Raw genomic sequence first — 22777 nt, 5'->3', positions numbered from 1 at the left:
GAGGACTCACCTGGGGAGTTCATTTCCAGACCCTTCACTCTGCCTGAGTGCAAACCAAACATTCTCTCACGGAAAGCTCCCAGGCAGAGTCTCAGCTGCTTGGGTAAAATCCATCAGCATATAAAGAAATCAAGAGTGCCAAGGGAATAAAATCAAGGTGCCTACAGCATCTGCTTCAGCCTGCATACAAAGGAGTAAATTGTTACTATTAATTGTCCCAGTGTTACCACACTCTGACTTTTTTTTTGGGGGGGTGGGGGCAGTTAGAAATGAATTCACATTATCTAGTCACTTTTTTTTCAATTACAGTTAACATTCAGGATTATATTAGTTTCAGGTATACAGCATAGTGGTTAGACATTTATATAACTTACAAAGTGATCCCCCTGACAAGTCTAATATTCCCCTGACCATACTAGTTATTATAATATTATTGACTACATTCCCTATGCTGGACTTTACATCCCTGTGACTATTTTTTAACTGTCAAGACTCTGATTTTTTTTTTTTTCAAAAGAAACCAAAAACTGAGTTGTTTGCAATTGAGTTGTATACATTATAATAAGAACCCATTGATGAATGTGTGACAAATTCATAGAGGGACATTTCTCTGTCCTCAGGTTCCATCCGGATCCCCAGCCTCTGCAGTATTGACATATGGGGCCAGGTTATTCTCTGGGATGGGACCCTATAGTGTTCTGAGCCCTATATCCTTGGCCTTGGCCCACTAGATGCCAATAGCAACCCCCCAGTTGTGACAACCAAACATGCCTCCAAACATTGCCCTGTGTTCCCTGGGGGGGGGGCAGAATCACCCTCAATTGAGAACTGCTGGTCTACAGTAATCTTGTAATTTATCTTCAAACAGAGACAATTTTAAAATTGGAAGGGGGTACTATTAATTACACCAGGACACCAGGAGTGAACTGGGACTTTGTAAGTAATTGTAGATGTAACACACCCTTCCTCCCGTAAAACATATCACTGAATAAACCCACAAGGCCATGGAGACCGACTTTGGAAACCTCTACAGCCACTCTTCTCTTTCCTGCTTGTGATTTGCTCTTATGCCAGAATATTTCAGCAATTTCTAAGCATAAAAACAGGCGAGTATATCACCTGCCTGTTTCCAACCACCTACCAGTGTTTCATTCTGACAACAGAAAGTGACTTTAACTTAGAGAAACAAGTGGCTCTCCTACTCTGATCCCTGGAGTGAGGCCAGAGAAATCTGGTTAGAGACACTGCACAGCTAGTAACTGGCAAAACTTGGATTTGATTGCAGAAACCCAGTTCTTGCCCCTAAACTCTTAAATACTCGCTATATGCGGACTCTTTGCCACACGGACTTCTCAGCAGCACAGAGAATGAGTACTTATTGACATAAAAATATGTTTATAACATATTATCAACTACATATACATGCAGATGGATAAATGATGGATATAGATGATGATAGACAGATGGGTGGATGGATAGATAGGTAGGTAGATAGATAGATAGATAGATAGATAGATAGATAGATAGGAGATAATCTGTGTTAGTTTGCTGGGGCTGCCTTAACAAAATACCAGACTGAGTGACCTAAACAAGAGAAATTTATTGTCTCACAGTTCTAGAGGCAGGAAGTTCAAGATCAAGGTGTCAGCAGAGTTGGTTCTGAGGCCTCTCTCCTTGGCTTGCAAATGGCTGCCTTCTCGCTGAGTCTTCATGTGGTCTTTTCCCTATGCACACACATCCCTGGTGTTTCTGTGTGTCCTGATTTCCTCCTCTTATAAGAACACCAGTCAGATTGGGTGATGACCCACCCTAACAGCCTCATTTTAAAGGCACTATCTTAAATACAGTCACATTCAGAAGTACTGGGATTTAGGACTTCAACATATGATTTTAGGAGGGTGAGAGGGGGACAAAATTCACCCCTTAACAATATTCTATAGATAGATATGTGCCTCTCCTTATAATATATAATAAAATTATTAATATGTTATATATTGCATACTATATGTAAACATATAATATCTATGTAATAAAAGCCTAAGTGACCATTATGGCAGAACAACCAGAATGACCGGTAGCTATGATGCACACTGAGCAGGTAGGCAAGTGAGTGGTTAGGGGCAGTCGGGCAGGCAGGCAGGCACAGCAGTTAGGGGTGATCAGGCAGGCAGGCAGGCGAGTGGTTAGGAGCCAGCAGTCCCAGTTTGTGAGAGGGCACAGGCCAGGCTGAGCCTTCCCTCCCCCACCACCAGTGCACGAATTTTGTGCACCGGGCCTCTAGTAAATATATATTAGCCTATTAAAGAATGCCAAATTATGGCAATCCCTTACTTAAACCCTTCAATGGCTTTCCACTGACTTAAAATAAAAACAGAAGTCCACCCCACCAAAGTCCATAGGCCCTGCAGGATCTACCTGTCACCTCTTTTCCCTCTTCAGATTCCTGAATAAGCCAAGCACATTCGTGGCTCCAAGATTTTCCCCTGTTATTTCCTCTGCTTGAAGCAACTTCCCTCACATATCCACATGGCCCTCCCATCCTTCACTCTGTTGTCCAAAAACTGTCTAAATGCCATCACCTATCTCTCTGGCCACTTACCCCACTTAATTTTCTTCATAGAACTGATGATTCTGATATATACCTTTATTTATTTGTTTGTGGTTTTTGTCTGTCTCCTGCACCAGAATTTAAGAGTCATAAGAGCAGAAACTCAGTTTACTTTGCTCCCCACTGTCCCTGGAATAGTGTCTGGAATGTAGGAGGCATTCCATTAAAAGAAAAGGTCAAGCCCTAGTTTGGCTCAGTGGATAGAGCGTCAACCTGCAGACCAAAGAGTCCCAGGTTCGATTCTGGTCAAGGGCATGTGGTCAAGAGCCTCAGTTGCAGGCTCCTCCCCTGACCCCTGGTCAGTGTGAGTGCAGGAGGCAACCAATCGATGTGTTTCTCTCACATTAATATTCCTCTCTGTCTTTCCCTCTCTCTTCCACTCTCTCTAAAAATCAATGGAAAAATACCCTTGAGTGAGAATTTTTTTTAAAAAAAGGTCAAATAAATAGGTGGCTAGATAGATGATAGATAGATAGATAGATAGATAGATAGATAGATAGATAGATAGACACATACATACATACATACATAGATACATAGATAGATAGATACATACATACATACATAGATACATAGATAATTATAATTTCCATATATGTTATTTATTTCTAGCTCTGTTTTACATATATATAATATGTAGAAAGGAAATGACTGATACATACGTGCATAGAGATAGAGATACATGTAACCCAACTATAAATGGATTTCCTTGAGTCCACTGTCAACATTATATTTCATCCAAATCTAAAAGCCTTTAAAAATAAGTCCATCTTTGCTGAAGTCTCTTCAAGAGGCTGCAGAGGAAGTGGAATGACATCACACAGACTTAGTCAACTTCCAAAAAGTCCTCTTACATGCCCCCTACCGGGGATTGAACCCAAAACCAAGGCATGTGCCCTGACCCAGAATTAAACTGGCAATCATTCGGTACACATGCCCAACCAATGGAGTCACACTGGCCAGGGTGAGGTTATATTTTCCATAGGGCAGAAAGCAACTGCATACCTACCAGACAAAATGCACACGTGTCTATGGAAAAAACTACTTGTGCTACTATCGATTTTTCTACCTATTATCTTCTATGCCTTTAGAGCTGTGAAATTATTTGGCAATAGAAAATCAATATAAAGGTGCAACACTCCCATAGAATCAGATAATTCCCAATACTCAGCTCTCTACTGGCTATCTTGGACATGCACATATATTTATATATATATATATATATATATATATATATATAGATATATAGAGATATATATATATAGAAAAAATCCAGAACTCCAACAGTGATTATCTCAAAGTGATGGAATATTATATGGATATTATTTCTTTTTTTCTCTCTTTTTTCATCAAAGTTTTATCACTTATTCTTACAACAAATAAATTGTAGTGTATCGAATAACATGACACTATACAGTAACTGAAATAAATAAACCAACTGTGCATGTATTGGTATGACTAAATCTTGAAACTGTTAACTGGTGTGACAAAAGAAAGTTGCAAAAGGATATCACCATTTATGTGAGTTTTTAAACTCAGAAAACAAGATTATATATTGTTATGGAAACATACATATGTAGTAAAATGACAAAAGTATTTATGGAAAGACTACACGTCCACTTCAAGTCCATAGTTATTTCTGGAGAAGGAAAAGAAATAGTGGGGGCTTTACCCATATCTAAAACATTTTACCTCCTTAAAAACACTTCTGAAGCCAATATGGCAAAATATTAATACATGTTAAATCTGGGAGTAGATGTCACATACTTTCTGAATGTTTGAAATACAAGTTTAACTTTTTGGGGGAAATAAAGGTGTTTGGCACTGTGCTGGGAGTCCTGTGGTTTCCAAATGAAGTCACTCAAGAGATGCAGTGCCTGTTGGAAAAAGAGTTCATTCCATATGAAATAATTAGTGGACAATTGAATTCTCATTGGCATGGCAGGGACTGCATCTGAAATACAAGTTCAGAGAAAGAAGCATCATGACCCTTCCTGAGCCGGAGGCTTGGATTGAGCTGACTTTTGAGAATGGCTTGCATTTGGGGAGGAGGAGCGTGGGAGGAAGAGTGAACTTACCAGGCACACCCAAGCACAGGTGTGACCATCGTGGGAGCATACGTGTGGGGCAGGAAAGGGGGCAGAAGGATTGACGGTGGCACTTTATTTTTCTGTTTCCTCAGGTCCCAGTGCAGTTATCTTTATTTCATACTCTTCTCTTGGAAATATCATAAATGCAACTTTTTTTGACGAGGTAAATGTGGAAGATCGCGTTTACCTGAACTCCCAGGTAGTCAGCGCTGCTATTGGACCCAAAAGGAACACATCTCTCTCCAGGCCTGTGATTCTGAGTTTTCAGCACGTGAAGGTGGGTCAAACCTGCTACTTGGGCTTGCTTGGGTTTCACGAACATAGATGGAACAAATGCATAGCCTCCCGGTCAGTGATTCTGGACCTGCGCTGCCCCGTATCGTAGCCAGGAGCTACCTGTAGCTATTAAGCATTTAAAATGTGGTGGGTTTCACTATATTGGGTGATCCTTGAAGACGGAAATTTTGTTGTTGGAATTTATCATCTAGACCAGTGGTTCTCAACCTTTCTAATGCCGCGACCCTTTAATACAGTTCCTCATGTTGTGGTGACCCCCCAACCATAAAATTATTTTCGTTGCTACTTCATAACTGTTATTTTGCTACTGTTAATGAATCATAATGTAAATATCTGTGTTTTCCGATGGTCTTAGGCGACCCTGCTAGCGGTTCTCAACCTGTGGATTGGGACCCACAGGTTGAGAGCCGCTGCTGTAGAGCCTAAGACCATTGGAAAACACAGATATTTACATTACGATTCATTAACAGTAGCAAAATTACAATTATGAAGTAGCAACGAAAATAATTGTATGGCCCTAGCCGATTTGGCTCAGTGGATAGAGTGTCGGCCTGCGGACTGAAGGGTCCCAGGTTCAATTCCAGTCAGGGGCATGTACCTTGGTTGCGGGTACATTCCCAGTAGGGGGTGTGCAGGAGGCAGCTGATCGATGTTTCTCTCTCATGTTTCCAACTCTCTATCCCTCTCCCTTCCTCTCTATAAAAAAGTCAATAAAATATATTTTAAAAAATAAAATAATTTTATGGTTGGGGGTCACCACATGAGGAACTGTATAAAAGGGTCACAGCATTAGGAAGGTTGAGAACCACTGATCTAGACTATCCTAAACTTTGGTTCCCCAGTCTCTCACCACACCTCACTAATGAATAATTAGTTTATAGAAGAAACTGCCTCTATTTATCAGAGTCTAGATGGAGGAAAGAGTGATAAAGGAGTAGCAGGTGAAAGGGGAAGGAATGGTGAGAATTCAGTCACCTTCTTTCACTTTCCATTCATTTGCCTCTACGACTTGTCAATAATCTAGTCCCAAGTGGTACAGATTATCCTATGAAAGGAAGATAAAAGAAATGGATCATGCCGAAACCGGTTTGGCTCAGTGGATAGAGCGTCGGCCTTCGGACTCAAGGGTCCCAGGTTCGATTCCGGTCAAGGGCATGTACCTTGGTTGCGGGCACATCCCCAGTAGCGGGTGTGCAGGAGGCAGCTGATCGATGTTTCTCTCTCATCGATGTTTCTAACTCTCTATACCTCTCCCTTCCTCTCTGTAAGAAATGGATCATGATGGTTGAATACAAAAACAAAAAAGTAAGGAGAAAGGATAAGAGAGGGATGGTGAGTGCCACGTGGTCATAAGGTATCATAGCTTGCTAACTCCTGATCAGTATATACAGTAGAGTTGTCAAGAGCAAGAAAAATTGTTCTATAAAAAAAAAGAAATGGTGGATGGGCGATGGAGAAGTAGAGTTGAGAGAGCGTAGTAGAGAAGAGATTAGGATAGAGTGGAAAATTAAGAGGAATTTTAGGGAAATAATAGAGACCTTAGAAGAGATTTTTTTTTCCACCAAAGGAAACCCAGCTGGCGTGGCTCAGTGGTTGAGCATCAACCTATGAACCAGGAGGTCACAGTTCGATTCCTGGTCAGGGCACATGGTTTGTGGGCTCAATCCTCAGTGGTGAGCATGCAGGAGGCAGCTGATCAGTGATTCCCTCTCATCATTGATGTTTCTATAACTCTTTCCCTCACCCTTCCTCTCTGAAATCAATAAAAATATTTTTTTAAAACATAAAATAAATAAAAGCCAAAGGAAAATAATAGTTTGCAATTTTCTTTGCAATGTTAACCATTTGCCCCACAGTCCACAAAAATATTTAATTAGTTAATTAATTAAAATAAAATGTGGTGGGTCTGGATTGAGATTTCAAAGACTTAGTATTCTGAAAACTTAATATCTCTAGATTTCAAACACTTAGAAAGAAAAAAACATGCAAACTATCTTCTTAATAATTTTGATGTTGATTACACATGTTGACTTATATTGACACTAGAGGCCAGATGCACAAAATTATTAGACTCAGTGGGGGGAGGGGAAGAGTCCATCAGCCTGGATTGCGAAAGGGTGCAGGCTAGGCCAAGGGACCCCACCAGTGCATGATCGGGGCTGGGGTGGGACTCAAGAGGTTAGCCAGCTGGGGAGGGACCATGGGAAGGCTCCAGAGTATGTCCAGCCTGTCTCGCTCAGTCCTGATCAGCGGGACCCCAGCAGCAAGCTAACTTACCAGTTAGAGCATCTGCCCCCTGATGGTCAGTATACATCATAGTGAGTGGTTGAGCAGCCTTAGCATATCATTAGCATATTATGCTTTGGTTGGTTGAACAGATGACCAGACAACCGGACATTTAGCATATTAGGCTTTTATTATATAGGATACTAAGAGGAAGGGACCTGGAACAGCATCCTACAGAATCATGTCTTAACCAGAGGCTCTGTAGGGATACAACACATTAAATAAGCACCCCAATAAATATTTACAATATTTTACCCTATATTTTAATTAAAATGTAAGTCTATTATGTAATAGATTAAATCTATAAAATAAAAAATGACTATTTTGAATATAGTGAGTTAAATGAAATATATTATTAAAATTAATTTGACTTGGTTTTTTTTCACCTTGCTCTGGGCCTTTGGGCAGTGTGGGAAGGCAGAAAGGCGGCTCCAGCACGAGCAAAGGCGGTGCTGGCAGCCAGGGGAAGAAAGGCCCATTCTTGCATGAATCTTCGTGCATTGGGCCTCTAGTATTGTATATTTGAAAGTTACTAAGAGAGTCGGGTATTAAAGTTCTCACCAAAAAATAAAAGTTGTAACTGTGAGAGGTGATGGGTGTTAATTAAACTTGTTGTGGTAATCATTACATTTTACACCTTAAACTTATACAATGTCATATGTCAATTGTCTCTCCATAAAGCTGGAAAATTAATCTAATTTTAAAATAAAAATTTAAGAAAGTAAGAGTTGAAGGAGAAAGATGGGGAAATGTATGTTTTCTCTATCTGATGCATTAAATCCAGGCATAAAATTTTTTATGAACGGCATGGGGAAGAGGAAGTGGAGCAAGAAATCTGGGAATGGGCCAGTGGATTACCAAATGAGATAAAGGCCCCAAAGAGAAGAGCATCTGGCTCGTCTCCTTGCCCCCATGAACTGTTGCTCTAGAAGCCCTTGAGACAGAGAGAAGAGGCTGCTGGCTAACTTTATCCTCTATCTCCTGGTGATGTTCTTTTCCTATGCTACCCCTCTCATTGCATAAGCAGGCTTTGTGTTGTCAGGAAAGGAACTGGTGTCAAGGGACCAGAGAAATGTTTTTGTTATTGTTTTGGGGGAGTTGGAGGGGTTGGGGGAGACCAGGAAAATTTGACTTGGAGAGTATTTGGGAGAAAACTTTGGGTGAGCCTTACACTCTCTTTTTATCTGATTCCCCTGGTAGGGGACAAAGTCATAAAACCAATGACATCTTGTAAAATTCAGGCTGCCACAGAGAGAGATGACCTTGTTTTATGTTTTGTGAAATCCCAATAGAGGTGGGACTATGGGGGCTGTTGTCCTGGTGGCCATTCTCTTCGATTAAAATAGAAATCACCTGAGTCACTCTCAGCCACGTTCTCATTCTCCACCCCAGCGCCGACCGACACTCTAAGAGTTCCTCCTCCTGAGCAAGAACACAGTGAGCCCATTCTATTTTCAGATGAAGCCCCTGAGCAAGAAGGTCTTCTGTGTGTTCTGGAAGAGCACCGGGGAGGATGGCCACTGGTCCAGGGCCGGCTGCTTCCTGGTACAGGTGAACAAAAGTCATACCACATGCAGATGCACTCACTTGTCCAGTTTCGCTGTCCTCATGGCCTTCACCAACCAGGTATGATGTAAGCGTTTAATTCCTCTACCTAATCCCTGTTGAGTCCCTACTAGGTAGCAATGAGTGCAATAAAGAAAATGAAAATGAGCGAGGGACCGGAGTGACTGGAGTAGCGTGCCATTTTAGATAGAATGGTCAGAGGATTAAATATGAGAGCTGAAATCTGATTATTAAGAGTCAGTAGTACTGTGATGTGGATAAATCTTGAAAACATGATGCCGAGTGAGAGAAGCCAGACACAAAGGACCACATACTGTAGGATTCCACATATATGAAATGTCCAGAATAGGCAAATCCATAGTGACAGAAAACAGATTTGTAGTTGCCCGGGGCTGTGGGGAGGAATGAATGAGAGTAACTGTTTATGGACATGGGGTTTTATTTGGGAGGTGATGAAAATATTTTGGAACTACATAGAGGTAGTGGTTGCACAACACGGAACGTGCTAAATGGTACTGAACTGCACCCTGTAAAATGGTGATTTTTTTTTCAATTTTCATGGGTTCTTTTTCTTTATTTTTTATTGATTTTTTTTTTACAGAGAGGGAGAGTCAGAAACATCAATGAGAGAGAAACATCAATCAGCTGCCTCCTGCACACCCCCTACTGGGGATGTGCCCGCAACCAAGGTACATGCCCTTGACCAGAACCAAACCTGGGACCCTTGAATCCGCAGGCCGACGCTCTATCCACTGAGCCAAACTGGTTTGGCTAAAATGGTGATTTTTATATTATTTGGATTTTATCTAAATTTTTTAAAAAGCCTATAGGAAAGGGTCTCAGGAAGAGCATCTAAAGAAGAGATACAAGTATGGTCAAGACTCTGAAGAGAGAACAAATTTGGTGTGTTCCAGAGAGAAGTGTGGCTGGAGCAGAGTGAATGAGAGGAGTTGGAAAGGGGCAAAGTTGGAGAGATGGAAGCAGGAGAAATGTACCATATCTTGAATGCCAAATTTAGTTTTTTTCCAAATTGCAATGGGAAGTCAATGGAGGTTTTCCATCATGGATGTTACATATTTATGTCATTAGAAGATCCCTCTGACTTTCAGGTCAAGAATGAGCAGTGGTCAAGAGCAGACTCGAAAAGAGATGATGGTGGCTGGGGTTCAGGTGGTAGAGGTGGTGAGAGAAGGTCAGACTGGACACATATCCTAGAGGTGGTGTTGGAGAACTTACTGATAACATAGGATAGGTGATAGCATACAGGAAGTCCTGCATCTCTCTCTTCTTCTCAGGCTTGGAGGTGATACCCCAGAACAACACTTAGTGGAAATCTCTGACCTCCCCTATTACACAGGGCATTGGGGAAGCTAACATCTTATCCTATATAATAAAGAGGTAATATGCAAATTGACTGTCACTCCAACACAAGATTGCTGCCCCCATGTGGTCAAAGATGGTTGCTCCCATGAGGACACAAGATGGCTGCCACAAGATGGCCAGCAGGGAAAGGCAGTTGAGGGGAACCAAGCCGGCAAGGGAGGGCAGTTGGGGGCAACCAGGTCTGCAGGGAAGGACAATTGAAGGGGGGGAACCCAGGCCTGCAGAGGAGGGCAGTTGGTGGGGGGACCAGGCCTGCAGGGGAGGGCAGTTGGGGGTGACCAGGCCTGCAGGGAAGGGCAGTTAGGGATGACCGGGCCAGCAGGGGAGGGCAGTTAGGGGCAATCAGGTCGGCAGGGGAGTAGTTAGGCATCAATCAGCCTGGCAGGGGAGTGGTTATGGGGTGATCAGGCTGGCAGGCAGAAGCGGTTAGGGGCAATCAGGCAGGGAGGCAAGCAAGCGTTTGGGAGCCAGCAGTCATATATTGTGAGAGGGCAGTTGGACATCCCTTGACCCTTGAGGGGTCCCAGATTGGAGAGGGTGCAGGCTGCACTGTGGGACACCCTCCCGCCCCCCGCCGTGCACGAATTGCATGCACCGGGTCTCTAGTCCTATAAAATAAAAAGAAACGACTGGTCCCTATGATGTGCACTGACCACCAGGGGGCAGACACTCAATACAGGAGCTGCCCCCTCGTTGTCAATGCGCTCCCACAGAAGGAGCTCTGCTCAGCCACAAGCCAGGCTGATGGCTGGAGAGCATAGCAACCTGCCTCCACCACAGTGCTAAGGATGTCCAACATCCATTAGCCGGACATCACCCAAGGGATGGCTCCTGGACTGTGAGGAAAGGGCGCAGGCCGGGCTGAGGGACTACACCGCCCCCTGCCCCCGAGTGCATGAATGTCATGCTCAGGGCCTCTAGTATGTTTATAAACATGAAAATACTTCTTTCATTCATTGTTACATTTATGAAGTTTATCTATGAGTTGAGCATAGCCTTATTTTATTCATTTTCATTGCATGACTATACTACAATGTACTTATTCATTCTACAGTTAATGAGTATCGAGGTTGTTTCCTGTCAGGAGCTTTTAAAAGCAGTGCTACCTTTCTAGGATGAAGCACAGACAGTTCAATGTGGGACCCTCCAGGGTGATGAGGGTGCAACACACTCCAGATGATGGAGCCTCTGTTATCATGAGTTTCTGAGTGACTCTGTGGAGCAGAGTATTGTTCCATCTATATAAAGTTGAAAAACAGATACAACTAAATTATATTCTCAGGAGTTGGATACTTAGGTGGTAAAATTTACCATAAAAGGATCATGGCTACCTCTAGGGGGCAAGGTGGTTTGCAATTAGGAAGAGCTTCTCGGGTAATGTCAACAGGCTAGTTCATGATCAGTATTTATTTAATAATTATTCATCATATGATAGATTGACTTTTGTGCTTTTTGCTTTTTAAAAAATGTGTCTTTATTATTGAAAGTATTATAGATGTCCCCTTTTTTTCCCCATTGACTTTTTAAAAAACAAAGGATTGAAACGTTCTATAAAGTGACATTGAAAAAAGCAAAAATCCCTTTACTTATAGGTATAACTATAAGGGATGATGAGTATCATTTCCCAGAAGTGAGTCTATATGGCTGATGAGATCCCTGGCCCCTGTCTTCAGTGAGATGAGTCCCCAAGCACGTAATTAGATAGCCTTCGTTTGAGGCCTCCCACTAGCAGGTCCTAAGAAAAGAATTTAAGGGAAAGTAGTTTCTCTGGGAGATGAAACATCAATAGGTGTGTAGGGAAGTGAGACAGAGAAGAGAAGGCAGCCAGGAAAAGGATGCATCCAAGAAAAGTTACCCCCATGGACAAGTGGGGCTCAGTCCTATTGGGTACTTCTGAGAGATACCATAGGAAATGCACTTCAGAACCTTCCCACAAAAGGTGAGGGCAGCTTCCAGGGGCATTAACACCCTTGCACTTGTGAGTTGCTCTGGTGTGTCCAAGCATGCCACTTGTAGCAGGGGACATGCCATCAGGCAAAGTCACTGGGGTTCATAGAAAGCAGACAAAGGGCAGGTATAGGTGAGTATGAAGAGGTTAGTAGCCTCTGCTACACAGGACTTTCTGTGTCTCTTTGGGTGCAAACTGTGTCTGGCATAGCCATTCACTAGCTTCAGTGTGAATTCTGCTGTACATCATGGAGCCTATAGTTAACAGTAGAGGGATGTGCACCTAATCACTTGGTAAGAGGATAGATCTCTTGTGTTTTTACCACAAATTTAAAAAAGCAAGGGGGCACAAGAAATCTTTTTGAAGGTGATGGATATATTTATTTCCTTAACCATGGGGATGATAGCATGATATATGCCTATGTTCAAACTCATCAAAAGGTATGTACTCAATATATGCACTATTTTGTATATTAGATATACTTCAATAAAGCTGGGGAAGGGGGAGACAGTCTTAGAGACACCTCTCACACAATCTGTCATTAGCTTTGTGCCTGTGTTTATTTTACTTTATTTTATAATTTTTTTCTTTATTGATTAAGGTATTGCATATGTGTCCTTATCCCTCCATTGCCCCCCCATTCATGCCTTCACCCCCCCTGGTGTCTGTGTCCATTGGTTAGGCTTATGTGTATGCATACAAGTCCTTTGGTTGATCTCTCCCCCTTACCTCCACCCTCCCCTACCTTCCCTCTGAGGTTTGATGGTCTGATTGATGCTTCTCTGTCTCTGTTTTTGTTCATCAGTTTATGTTGTTCATTATGTTCAACAAATGAGTGAGATCATGTGATATTTGTCTTTCTCTGACTGACTTATTTTGCTTAGAATAATGCTCTCCAGCTCCATCCATGCTTTTGCAAATGCTAAGAGTTTCTTCTTTTTTACAGCAGCGTAGTATTCCATTGTGTAGATGTACCACCGTTTTTTAATCCACTCATCTGCTGATGGGCACTTAGGCTCTTTCCAAATCTTGCCTATGGTAAATTGTGCTGCTATGAACATAGGGGTACATATATCCTTTCTGATTGGTGTTTCTAGCTTCTTGGGATATATTCCTAGAAGTGGTATTACTGTGTCAGATGGGCGTTCCTTTTTTAGTTTTTTGAGAAAACTCATAATATGCCTGTGTTTAGACTGCCCTGTTCCAACCGGGGAGGCCATAATCCCAGAGCAGGAGAGTGTGACAACTCTCTCCTCTTTGCTGGGTCCCAGGAGGAGGATCCCGCCCTGGCTGTGATCACCTACGTGGGGCTGAGCCTCTCTCTGCTGTGCCTCCTCCTGGCGGCCCTCACCTTCCTGCTGTGCAAAGCCATCCAGAACACCAGCACCTCACTCCACCTGCAGCTCTCGCTCTGCCTCTTCCTGGCCCACCTGCTCTTCCTCGCGGCCATCGACAGAACAGAGAACAAGGTACTGACACTGTCCCAAAGGACCCCTGACCTCCCCAGGGGATGCTGCTTGGGCACCTTAATAAAATCGCTTTGGTTTCTGGGAGAGGTTGGAGGGGTGGTGCCAAGGTGGGCAGCGCTGACATTGATTACCAAGCACCTTTACTCTTGGTGGCCTTGGTCTAATGTCAGGTGCTCTGAACTAACGCCAGTATAAAAGGGAGGCCCTCAGTTCACACACCACCCTAAGTATCCCACCTGGTGACTCTCACTCCTCCCCCAGGTGCTGTGCGCCATCATCGCGGGTGCCTTACACTATCTCTACCTGGCCTCCTTCACCTGGATGCTGCTGGAGGGCCTGCACCTCTTCCTCACCGCACGCAACCTGACGGTGGTCAACTACTCCGGCGTGAGCAGGTTCATGAAGTGGCTCATGTTCCCGGTCGGCTATGGAGTCCCAGCTGTAATCGTGGGCATTTCCGCAGCGTCCAGGCCTCACCTTTATGGAACACCTGAACGGTGAGCTTGACTCACACCCTGGGCCACGGACAGTTTGGGGGGCAGCATTAATGATGGTGGTTGAGATGTCCATAGCAAATGGATATCTTTTCCCTTGAGTGTAAGAGCTCTGGCCTTTCTCCAGTGAAGCAGGGAAAGATGGCAGTAGGAGCTTGGAAGGTTCTGAAAGGAGGGAGTTTCGTGGTTAGGTACCAGCTTTATCCCTCCCATAATTTGGAGCTTTCAAGTCTCAGATTCCTCTTTAGCATTATCCCCATTTTCCCACCGTCATGACCTTGGTATGAACATTCAACGGAACTGTGCTTATAAAATGTGTAAGGTAGCATTAACACACAGTAGGTAACAATCAAAGCCTTCGTTGCCATCAGCTGACATTGTCAGAAGACATTGGAAAAGTTCTCTGTTAGGAAAAGTGTCACTTTGTGTTCATTTGATGTGCTTTCTCTAATCTCTCTGTGTCCCTTTTCCCCTTTATTCCCAGCTGCTGGCTCCACCTGAAACAAGGATTCATCTGGGGTTTCCTTGGCCCCGTCTGTGTCATTATCTGCGTGAGTATGTGGCTCCAGGGGTCATGACTGAGGCAGCACCAGAAGTACTGGGTGCAAGACAGTACACGGGGAATGCATTTTCTCTATTGTATGGTTTCACTTTTCCACCTGCTACCAATTCAGGCCTATGTGCAAGGAAAGGAGGAGTTGTGTGCAATTTATTAAGGACGCAGTGCATTATTTTATTTTTTTAGTAAATCTTTATTGTTCAGATTATTACAATTGTTCCTCTTTTTTCCCCCCATAGCTCCCCTCCGCCCGGTTCCCACCCCACCCTCTGCCCTTACCTCCCCACCAGTCCTCATCCATAGGTGTACGATTGCAGTGCATTATTTTAACTTGCATTCCTGGTCTGTGTCATTCCTGCAGGTGAATTTAGTACTTTTTCTCTTGGTCCTTTGGATTTTGAAAAAGAAATTCTCCTCCCTCAACAGTGAAGTGTCAACCATCCAGAATACAAGGTAAGATGGAGCACATGGTACTTCTGATGCTCTCTTCTTCTCCTTACCCTCTTCTTGTCCCTCCTACACATCTACACAGACATACACCCCACAACCAGGCTCCAGGGACTAACAAGGCTTCTGTCATCTCCCAATATCCATATTAGATAGAGTACAGGCTAAGCTACTGAGACAAAAAGACACCCCCCCCCTATCAAAAAGAGTGAAATAGAAGTTTACATTACTCTCATGTCATAGTCCAGAGATGAGCAGTCCAGGGCTGGTGGGGACGCTCTGCTCCACAAAGTGATGCAGAGACTCAGGTCCTTCCTATTTTGTTTCTCCACCATTCCTTTGTCAGTTTCCCATCCATTGGAAGTTGCATGGCCCACATTTGCTCATATTTTATTGACTAGACCTTAGTCACACGGTGACAACTAGCTTCAAGGGAGGCTAGGAATATATAGTCTCTAGCTTGGTAGTCATGTGTCCTTGAAAAAACTCAAAGAGGGGAGGATTCTAACCCTAAAATGAAGAGGAGGAGAATGAACAAAAACAGCAGTTTCTGCCACACAACACAAGATGCACACAGAAGTACTCTTTTTATAAAAAACAACCAACTTAAGTTTGTGAATCCATCAGTTACTGAAGGCTTGGATTCTATAGAAACTCTAAGAGTTGCACTTCTGAAGGATGCCCCAGAAAAACTGGGTTCACCCCACTGATAGAGACCGATTTGGCTAATTATAACAAAATTAAATATATATCTAAAGAGTTTTGTGTAATGGGTTTGGAAAGAATTTAGATTAAAATATCCTATCTAATAAAATAATAATATGCAAACTAACCATCACTCCGCTACATCCACAAGCCACACCCACCTGTCACACCCACCAGCCCATCAGGAGTGATTATGCAAATTAACCCCAACCAAGATGGCTGCGGCCACTGAGAGAGCAGGAAGGAGGTTTGGGTTTCCCCGGTAATGGAGGAAGCCAAGCTTTCCACACAACCTGGCCAGCCAAGGCCTCCACTCCAGGCTACAAAGTTTCAATTATAGAAGATAAATCCCAACAGAAACGGAACTGGAGAGAGCAGGAGTCTAGGGTTGCCCCTGGCGATTGAGGAAGCCAAGGTTTCCGCACACCCTGGCCAGTCAAGGCCTCCACTCCAGGCTACAAAGTTTCAATTATAGAAGATAAATAAATACCAACAGAAATGGCTGCTGCCACGGAGCAAGCAGGAGGCTTGGCTTTGCTCTAGGCTACAAAGTTTCAATTGTAGAAGATAAATAAGTCCCAGATACCAAGGCCTCCACTTGGATCGCCGGGGGGCATGGCCAGCCTGCAAATCACCACAGGCCCCTCGCCCAGGCCACCCCACACCCCAAGGGAACCCCACCTTAATATGGGACACCCTTCAGGGCAAACCAGCTGGCCCCCACTCATGCACCAGGCCTCTATCCTATCTAATAAAAGAGTAATGTGCAGATTGACCATCACTCCAACACACAAGATGGCTGCCCCCATGTGGTCAAAGATCCTGCCCCCATGTGGACACAAGATGGCCACCACAAGATGGCCAGCAGGGGAGAGCAGTTGGGAGGGACCAGGCCTGCAAGGGAGGGCAGTTGGGGGTGATCCAGCCTGTAGGGGAGGGCAGTTAGGGGTGACCAGGCTGGCAGAGGAGGAAAGTTGGGGGTGACTGGGCCTGCAGGGAAGGGCAGTTGGGGGAGACCCAGGCCTGCAGGGGAGAGCAGTTAGGGGCAAACAGGATGGCAGGGGAGTGGTTAGGCATCAATCGGGCTGGCAGGGGAGTGGTTAGGGGTGATCAGGCTGGCAGGCAGAAGCGATTAGGGCAATCAGGAAGGCAGGCAGGCAAGCAGTTGGGAGCCAACAATCCTGGATTGTGAGAGGGATGTCCGACTGCCCTTTTAGGCCCGATCCCAGTAATGGGGATTGGACATCCCTCAAGGGGTCCCAGATTGGAGAGGGTGCAGGCTGGGCTAAGGGACACCCCCACCCCCACCCCGTGCACGAATTTCGTGCACCAGGCCTCTAGTTTTTTGTATAATACTATTTCAAAAAATCGGTGGCTATGAGCTTTTTTAATTTGCAGCATCCATTTTACTTGGAACACATAATTTATTTTCGTTTTAATCACAAAAATAACATGATATATATTTTTTTTCTCAAAACATATAAAGTGAAAATGGTTAACTCCCTCTTTTTCTACTACTTCCACTTCCCAAAAAAGCTGGAATTAACAAATTTTATGATAGATATGCTATAATATATGTGATATTTTCCCCAGACCTTTTTCTGTGGATTTCTATAAAACAGACAGGCACACATACAATAGCCAACACTACACAAATTGTTCCTCAACCAGCTTTTCTCACATAAAACATTATGGTTTAAATTATGAATAAATATGTATATATGTAGGTATATAGTGACCTTACATCTCAGTTTGCCTGGGACAGTCCTAGTTTATGCCATTGTAATTATTAATAGTACCTTTTTTAATCTCAAAAGTCTCCCTGTTAGAATAACAAATTATATGGCCCTTCATCTATAAAAGAGAAAGAAATATAAGCCCCTAGTTTTAGAATGCTTTATGTATATGTGGTACTGAATTTGTTCTATATATTATCCTAAATACATATGTTAAAGTCTCATTTAATCTTTACAGCAGCCCTGTGAAACAGGACTATTATAAAGATGGGAACCCACGTTATAGAAAGGTAGAGTAATTTTCCCAATGTCACACAGTGCTGCCTTGGGTTTAAACCAAAGCAGTCTAGCTCCAGAGTCCTCACCATTAACAACTACTCTATAAGGGTGTCCATGTCCATTACCAGCTTGTGTACATGTTCGTTTTTACTCCCCTCAGGATGCTGACACTGAAAGCAGCAGCCCTGGTCCTCATCCTTGGCTGCACGTGGTGTCTGGGCATCCTGCAGGTGGGCCCAGCTGGACGGGTCATGAGCTACCTCTTCACCATCATCAATAGCCTTCAGGGTGTCTTCATTTTCCTGGTCTACTGCCTCCTCAGCCAGCAGGTAAACATTTACCCCTTTCTTTATTGTTTTAAAGTTAAGAAAAATTTGCAGGTATGTAATTTAGTGAACATTTAGATACACATTCTCTAAATTTTCATATGAATTTGTGAGCAGTGTGTAAATACTACCTATATTTTCTCTACTTTGAGATGCTATTGATTGTGAGATATGTCCATTTATTAATGGCTTTACAAAGTAAATAATTACTATATCAAGGAAATATCATGTTTGTTTTCAGCTTTTCCATTTGTAATTGTGACCTATTTCTGTGTTAACAAACAACCTCAAAAATCTCAGTGGCTTAAACGTGAATATGTACTATTCTCATTCTCAGTCTGCAGGTTGGTGAGAGTTCAGATGATCTTGGCTGGGCTTAGCTTGGCTTGGCTATAAAATGCAGATATATATTTTATATTCAGTATGACTACTAAATACAAGCCAAAGAAACAGGGGTGTATATCCAACACTCAGGAAATACTGGCTGCTTTGGGCTTGTTGAGATAAGCCTCTAAGGTGTTACCTAACTAAGAGGCACTCAGAGATAATTTGGACTGCCTGTTGTCTCTAGAATTGAACCCCAGACATGGTGAAACCCTACTATACACTATCAAACTATGCTGAGATACTTCTACCTAGATTTAGTTAAATTATACTACATCTATAGAACAGGATACTACACAAGCATGAAATATAATGTAGAAGAGTGAAACCCCAATGAAGCTGGGTTCCACATAGTTCAGGTCAGGAGGTACAATGGCCAAATAAACATAGTCCAGTGATGAGAAGAAATACAGAATCACTCAAGGTCTTTATTTGTACTTCTCAAATACCTTAAAGAAGACATATAGTCCAAGTATCCCTCAGATTTTGAGATTGTTTGTTACTGTAGCAAAATATATCCTGACTGACACAATTTCCTTCTGGTTACTAGTTCTATCCTCCTCCTCCTCCTCTTCTCCCTCTCCTCCTCTTTCTCTTCTTCTCCTTCTCCTCCTCCTCATCATCTTCTTCTTCTTCTTCTTCCTTCTTCTTCCTCTTCTTCTTCTTTTCTTCTTCTCCTTCTTCTTTCTCTCTCTCTCTCTCTCTCTCTCTCTCTCTCTCTCTCTCTCTCTCTCTCTCTCTCTCTCTTCTCCCTCTTTCTCCTCTTCTCTCCATCCATCTTTCTTTCCCTCCCTCCTTTCCTACCTCTCTCTCTTCCTCCTTTCTTTCCTCAGTCTGCATTCAGGTGCCCAAAAAATCAAACTAGGAAAGGAAGAACATCTCCTCAGTGGATGAAGGAGAGGGAGAAACTGAGCTGACCAAGCCAACACTTGCTGGAGAGCAAAGGACCAGCATAGGCTTGAAACATTCAAATGTTCATTTTTGTCTGGGCACAAAAGTATTTTAGGGCTGGAAGAATATTCAAAATATATTAGAGAGGGGGGAAAAGCAAATTTCAAAACATTGCTCCAGAAAGGTTGCATTTTGTTTGTATAATGTATATAAGCACTTGTTGTTTATGTTGTTATGCATTTGTTTATGTGTGGGTATGGGTGTGCATGGCAAAGTACAATGGTTCTCAAACAACCCCCCAGGGGGGATATTTAGCAATATCTAGGGACATCTTTGATTGTCACACCCGAGGGGGGGGAAGGGGAGGTGCTACTGGCATCTATTGGGTAGAGGCCAAAGATGTTGTTAAACATCCTACAGTGCATAGGATGACCCCCACCACAAAGGATGATCCAACCCAAGATGTCAATAGTGCCAAGGCTGGAAGCCTTGGTGTAGCAGATACTGTTCATGGCCCCCTCATATCCCTTTGCCATTCATCGCTATGTGCCTCAGGTTGCTTATTAAAAACATCTGTGACTCTATGCCTATGAGCTTCTTACTGCCCACAGGACATGCCTGGCCTGTGCACAGGACAAGCTGGTGGATAAATGGCCCAGATCCCTTGTCCCTGAGGTGGGATGACTCTGAAGTGTTTCCTATGCTAACTCTCAGAGCTCCCCAATGGGACTGAACCCCAATTGCCCACAGTGGAAAGGATTGGGTACTTTCTTTTTTAATATATTTTTATTTATTTCAGAGAGGAAGGGAGAGATAGAAACATAAATGATGATAAGGAATCATTGATTGGTTGCCTCCTGCACATTGGACCAAGCCCAAAACCCAGACATGTGCCCTTGACCAGAATCAAACCTGAGACCCTTCAGTTCACAGGCCGACACTCTATCCACTGAGCCAAACCAAGTAGGGTAGGATTGGGTACTTTTTACTGACTGCCTTCCCAGCCCGATCTCACTTCCTCACTGATTTACTAGTGTTTTCCTGAGAATACCCCTCAAATGAACTCTTTACACTTGAACCTTGCCTTGGGGTCTCCTTCAAGGGACCCCAAACCAAGATACATGGAAGAATATCACCAAAACATCAGTTGTCTTTCACTACATTAAGGAATTATGTGTGACTTCTATTGTTTTCCTCTGTATAGCATATTTTGTAAGTCTCCACAACAAAGTTGTATCCCGTAATGAAAAATATTATTATGGTAAAACATATATAACATAGCCCTAACCGGTTTGGCTCCTTGGATAGAGCATCATCCTGCGGACTCAAGGGTCCCAGGTTCGATTCCGGTCAAGGGCATGTACCTTGGTTGCAGGCATATCCCCAGTAGGGGGTGTGCAGGAGGCAGCTGATTGATGTTTCTCTCTCATCGATGTTTCTAACTCTCTCTCCCTCTCCCTTCCTCTCTGTAAAAAAATCAATAAAATATATTTAAAAAAAACATATATAACATAAAATTTATCATTTTAACCATGTTTAAGTGTACAGGTCAGTAACATTAAGTACATTCACATTGTGTGCAATCATCACCACCCATTCCTCTCTAGAACTTTTTTATCATCCCAAAATGAAACCCCATAACCATTAACAACAACACCTCATTCTCCCCTGCCAAGCCCCTGGCAACCACCATTCTACTTTCTGTCTCAGTTAATTTGACTATTATAAGGATCTCATATATGTGGAATCATAGTGTATTGGTCCTTTTGTGATTGGCTTATTTTACTCAGCTTAGTGTCTTCAGGGTTCATCCACATTGTAGCATGTATCCAAATTTTATTCATTTTTAAGGCTGCGTAACATTTTATTGTGTGTATATACCACATTTTGTAGGAAAAGCTTTTCTTTTTCATAATGTCACTTTCCTCTTCCTGACTCTGCCTTTTCTCTTCTCCAATATTAACAAAAGCCATCCTGGTATTTCTTGTTCCAGGTTCGAAAGTGGTTTGGAAACATCATGAAACCTAAATCTGAGTCTGAAATTTATACACTTTCCAGCAGGCTTGGCCCTGACTCAAAACACAATGTGGTAAGAAGACTTGTGACTTATTCTAATGTTTCACCCCTTGACACTCCAAACTCCTCTCCTTGTTTTAATATGAGCTCCCCTTCCTGGAAGGTATGGGGAAGAGGTACATTTTCTGATGATCTGATTAGCATTCCTCATTCTCACTATATTGTTTCTAGTGACCCAGCTCACTAACAGTGCTTAAGCTGGTTTTGGTATTTATTCTTTTTTTAATATATTTGTATTGATTTCAGAGAGAAAGGGGGAGACAGAGAGAGAGAGATAGAAACATCAATGATGAGAGAGAATCATAGATTGGCTGCTTCCTGTACGCCCCACACTAGGGATGGCGCCTGAAACCTGAGCATGTGCCTTGATCTGGAATCGAACCAGTGGCCTCCTGGTTCATAGATTGATGCTCAACCACTGAGCAACACTGGCTGGGCTCATCTTAGGTTTTTTAGAAATCTTCCAACTATAAACTAAGGCTGCATCTGTCCAAGGATTCTAAAATACTAGGAGATCATGCCATCCTTGCCTCCTGGATGGAACTCTCTGGCTTTAACCCACTCCTACTCTTCCTTTCTGCTTTCTTGTTGTTTGTTTGTCTGTTTTGTTTTGTTTTATCCTTACCTCTACCTTTAATCTAAATATCTTTTCAGGACAAGTGAAGAGAAAATATTAAAACTAGAACTTTCAACTTCACATGGAAAGTCATATCCATGGATCTGGTTGGCATCATGAAGAATGAAGCTGAGGACAAAAGGAATCATTATACACAACATCCCTGGAGAAGAATTGTTTAACCTGTACTTCTCGGAGTGTTTGTTCTGCATAATTGGCTCTCAATAAATGAGTGTTGAATTGGATTTCTCTTATTCAACCAATGCTTGTCCCTGGTTACCCAAATCATGACTGTTGCAAATACTTTTTGTAAATGAGAAGGTCCCTTTCATGGTCTTGTTTCAAGTTCTTTCTCTCACTCATCCTAAACTTGTTCTTTAAACTCATCCACTCCATCAGCTTTGCCTTCTTTCTTATCCAGGCTACATCTCATGATCAACCAGATCAAATGGTTCTCTCTCATACTTTCAGCACCTTTGCCTTCTCATTCCACACCTACCGGGGAAGACCCCAATCCAGGAGTGATCCAAAGATGGCAGGCATTGTGAATTGTCTATTCAGCAGCCATCACCACGTCATATGTTCCTTATTAACAGAAACTTGACTGTTTTAAGATT

At 42.9% G+C, this 22777-nt stretch overlaps 1 protein-coding gene across 5 annotated transcripts in view; it reads left to right on the top strand.

Annotated features, from left to right (window-relative positions):
• Positions 1-22405, top strand: part of ADGRE3 (adhesion G protein-coupled receptor E3) — a 59968-nt gene extending 37563 nt beyond the window's left edge. For all 5 annotated transcript variants that reach the window (XM_054717383.1, XM_054717382.1, XM_054717385.1 and 2 more), the window contains 9 exons: positions 4791-4975; positions 8740-8907; positions 13450-13647; positions 13909-14144; positions 14626-14692; positions 15062-15153; positions 18028-18196; positions 21462-21557; positions 22199-22405. In XM_054717383.1, coding sequence (XP_054573358.1) covers positions 4791-4975; positions 8740-8907; positions 13450-13647; positions 13909-14144; positions 14626-14692; positions 15062-15153; positions 18028-18196; positions 21462-21557; positions 22199-22207 — 1220 coding nt within the window. In that variant the 3' untranslated portion in view covers positions 22208-22405. The remainder of the gene's footprint in view (positions 1-4790; positions 4976-8739; positions 8908-13449; positions 13648-13908; positions 14145-14625; positions 14693-15061; positions 15154-18027; positions 18197-21461; positions 21558-22198) is intronic.
• Positions 22406-22777: the final 372 nt, after the last annotated feature.

This window comes from Eptesicus fuscus, chromosome 6 (genome assembly GCF_027574615.1).
Source record: "Eptesicus fuscus isolate TK198812 chromosome 6, DD_ASM_mEF_20220401, whole genome shotgun sequence".
Lineage (NCBI taxonomy): Eukaryota > Metazoa > Chordata > Mammalia > Chiroptera > Vespertilionidae > Eptesicus > Eptesicus fuscus.
This window is presented reverse-complemented; position numbering and strand designations above follow the sequence as displayed.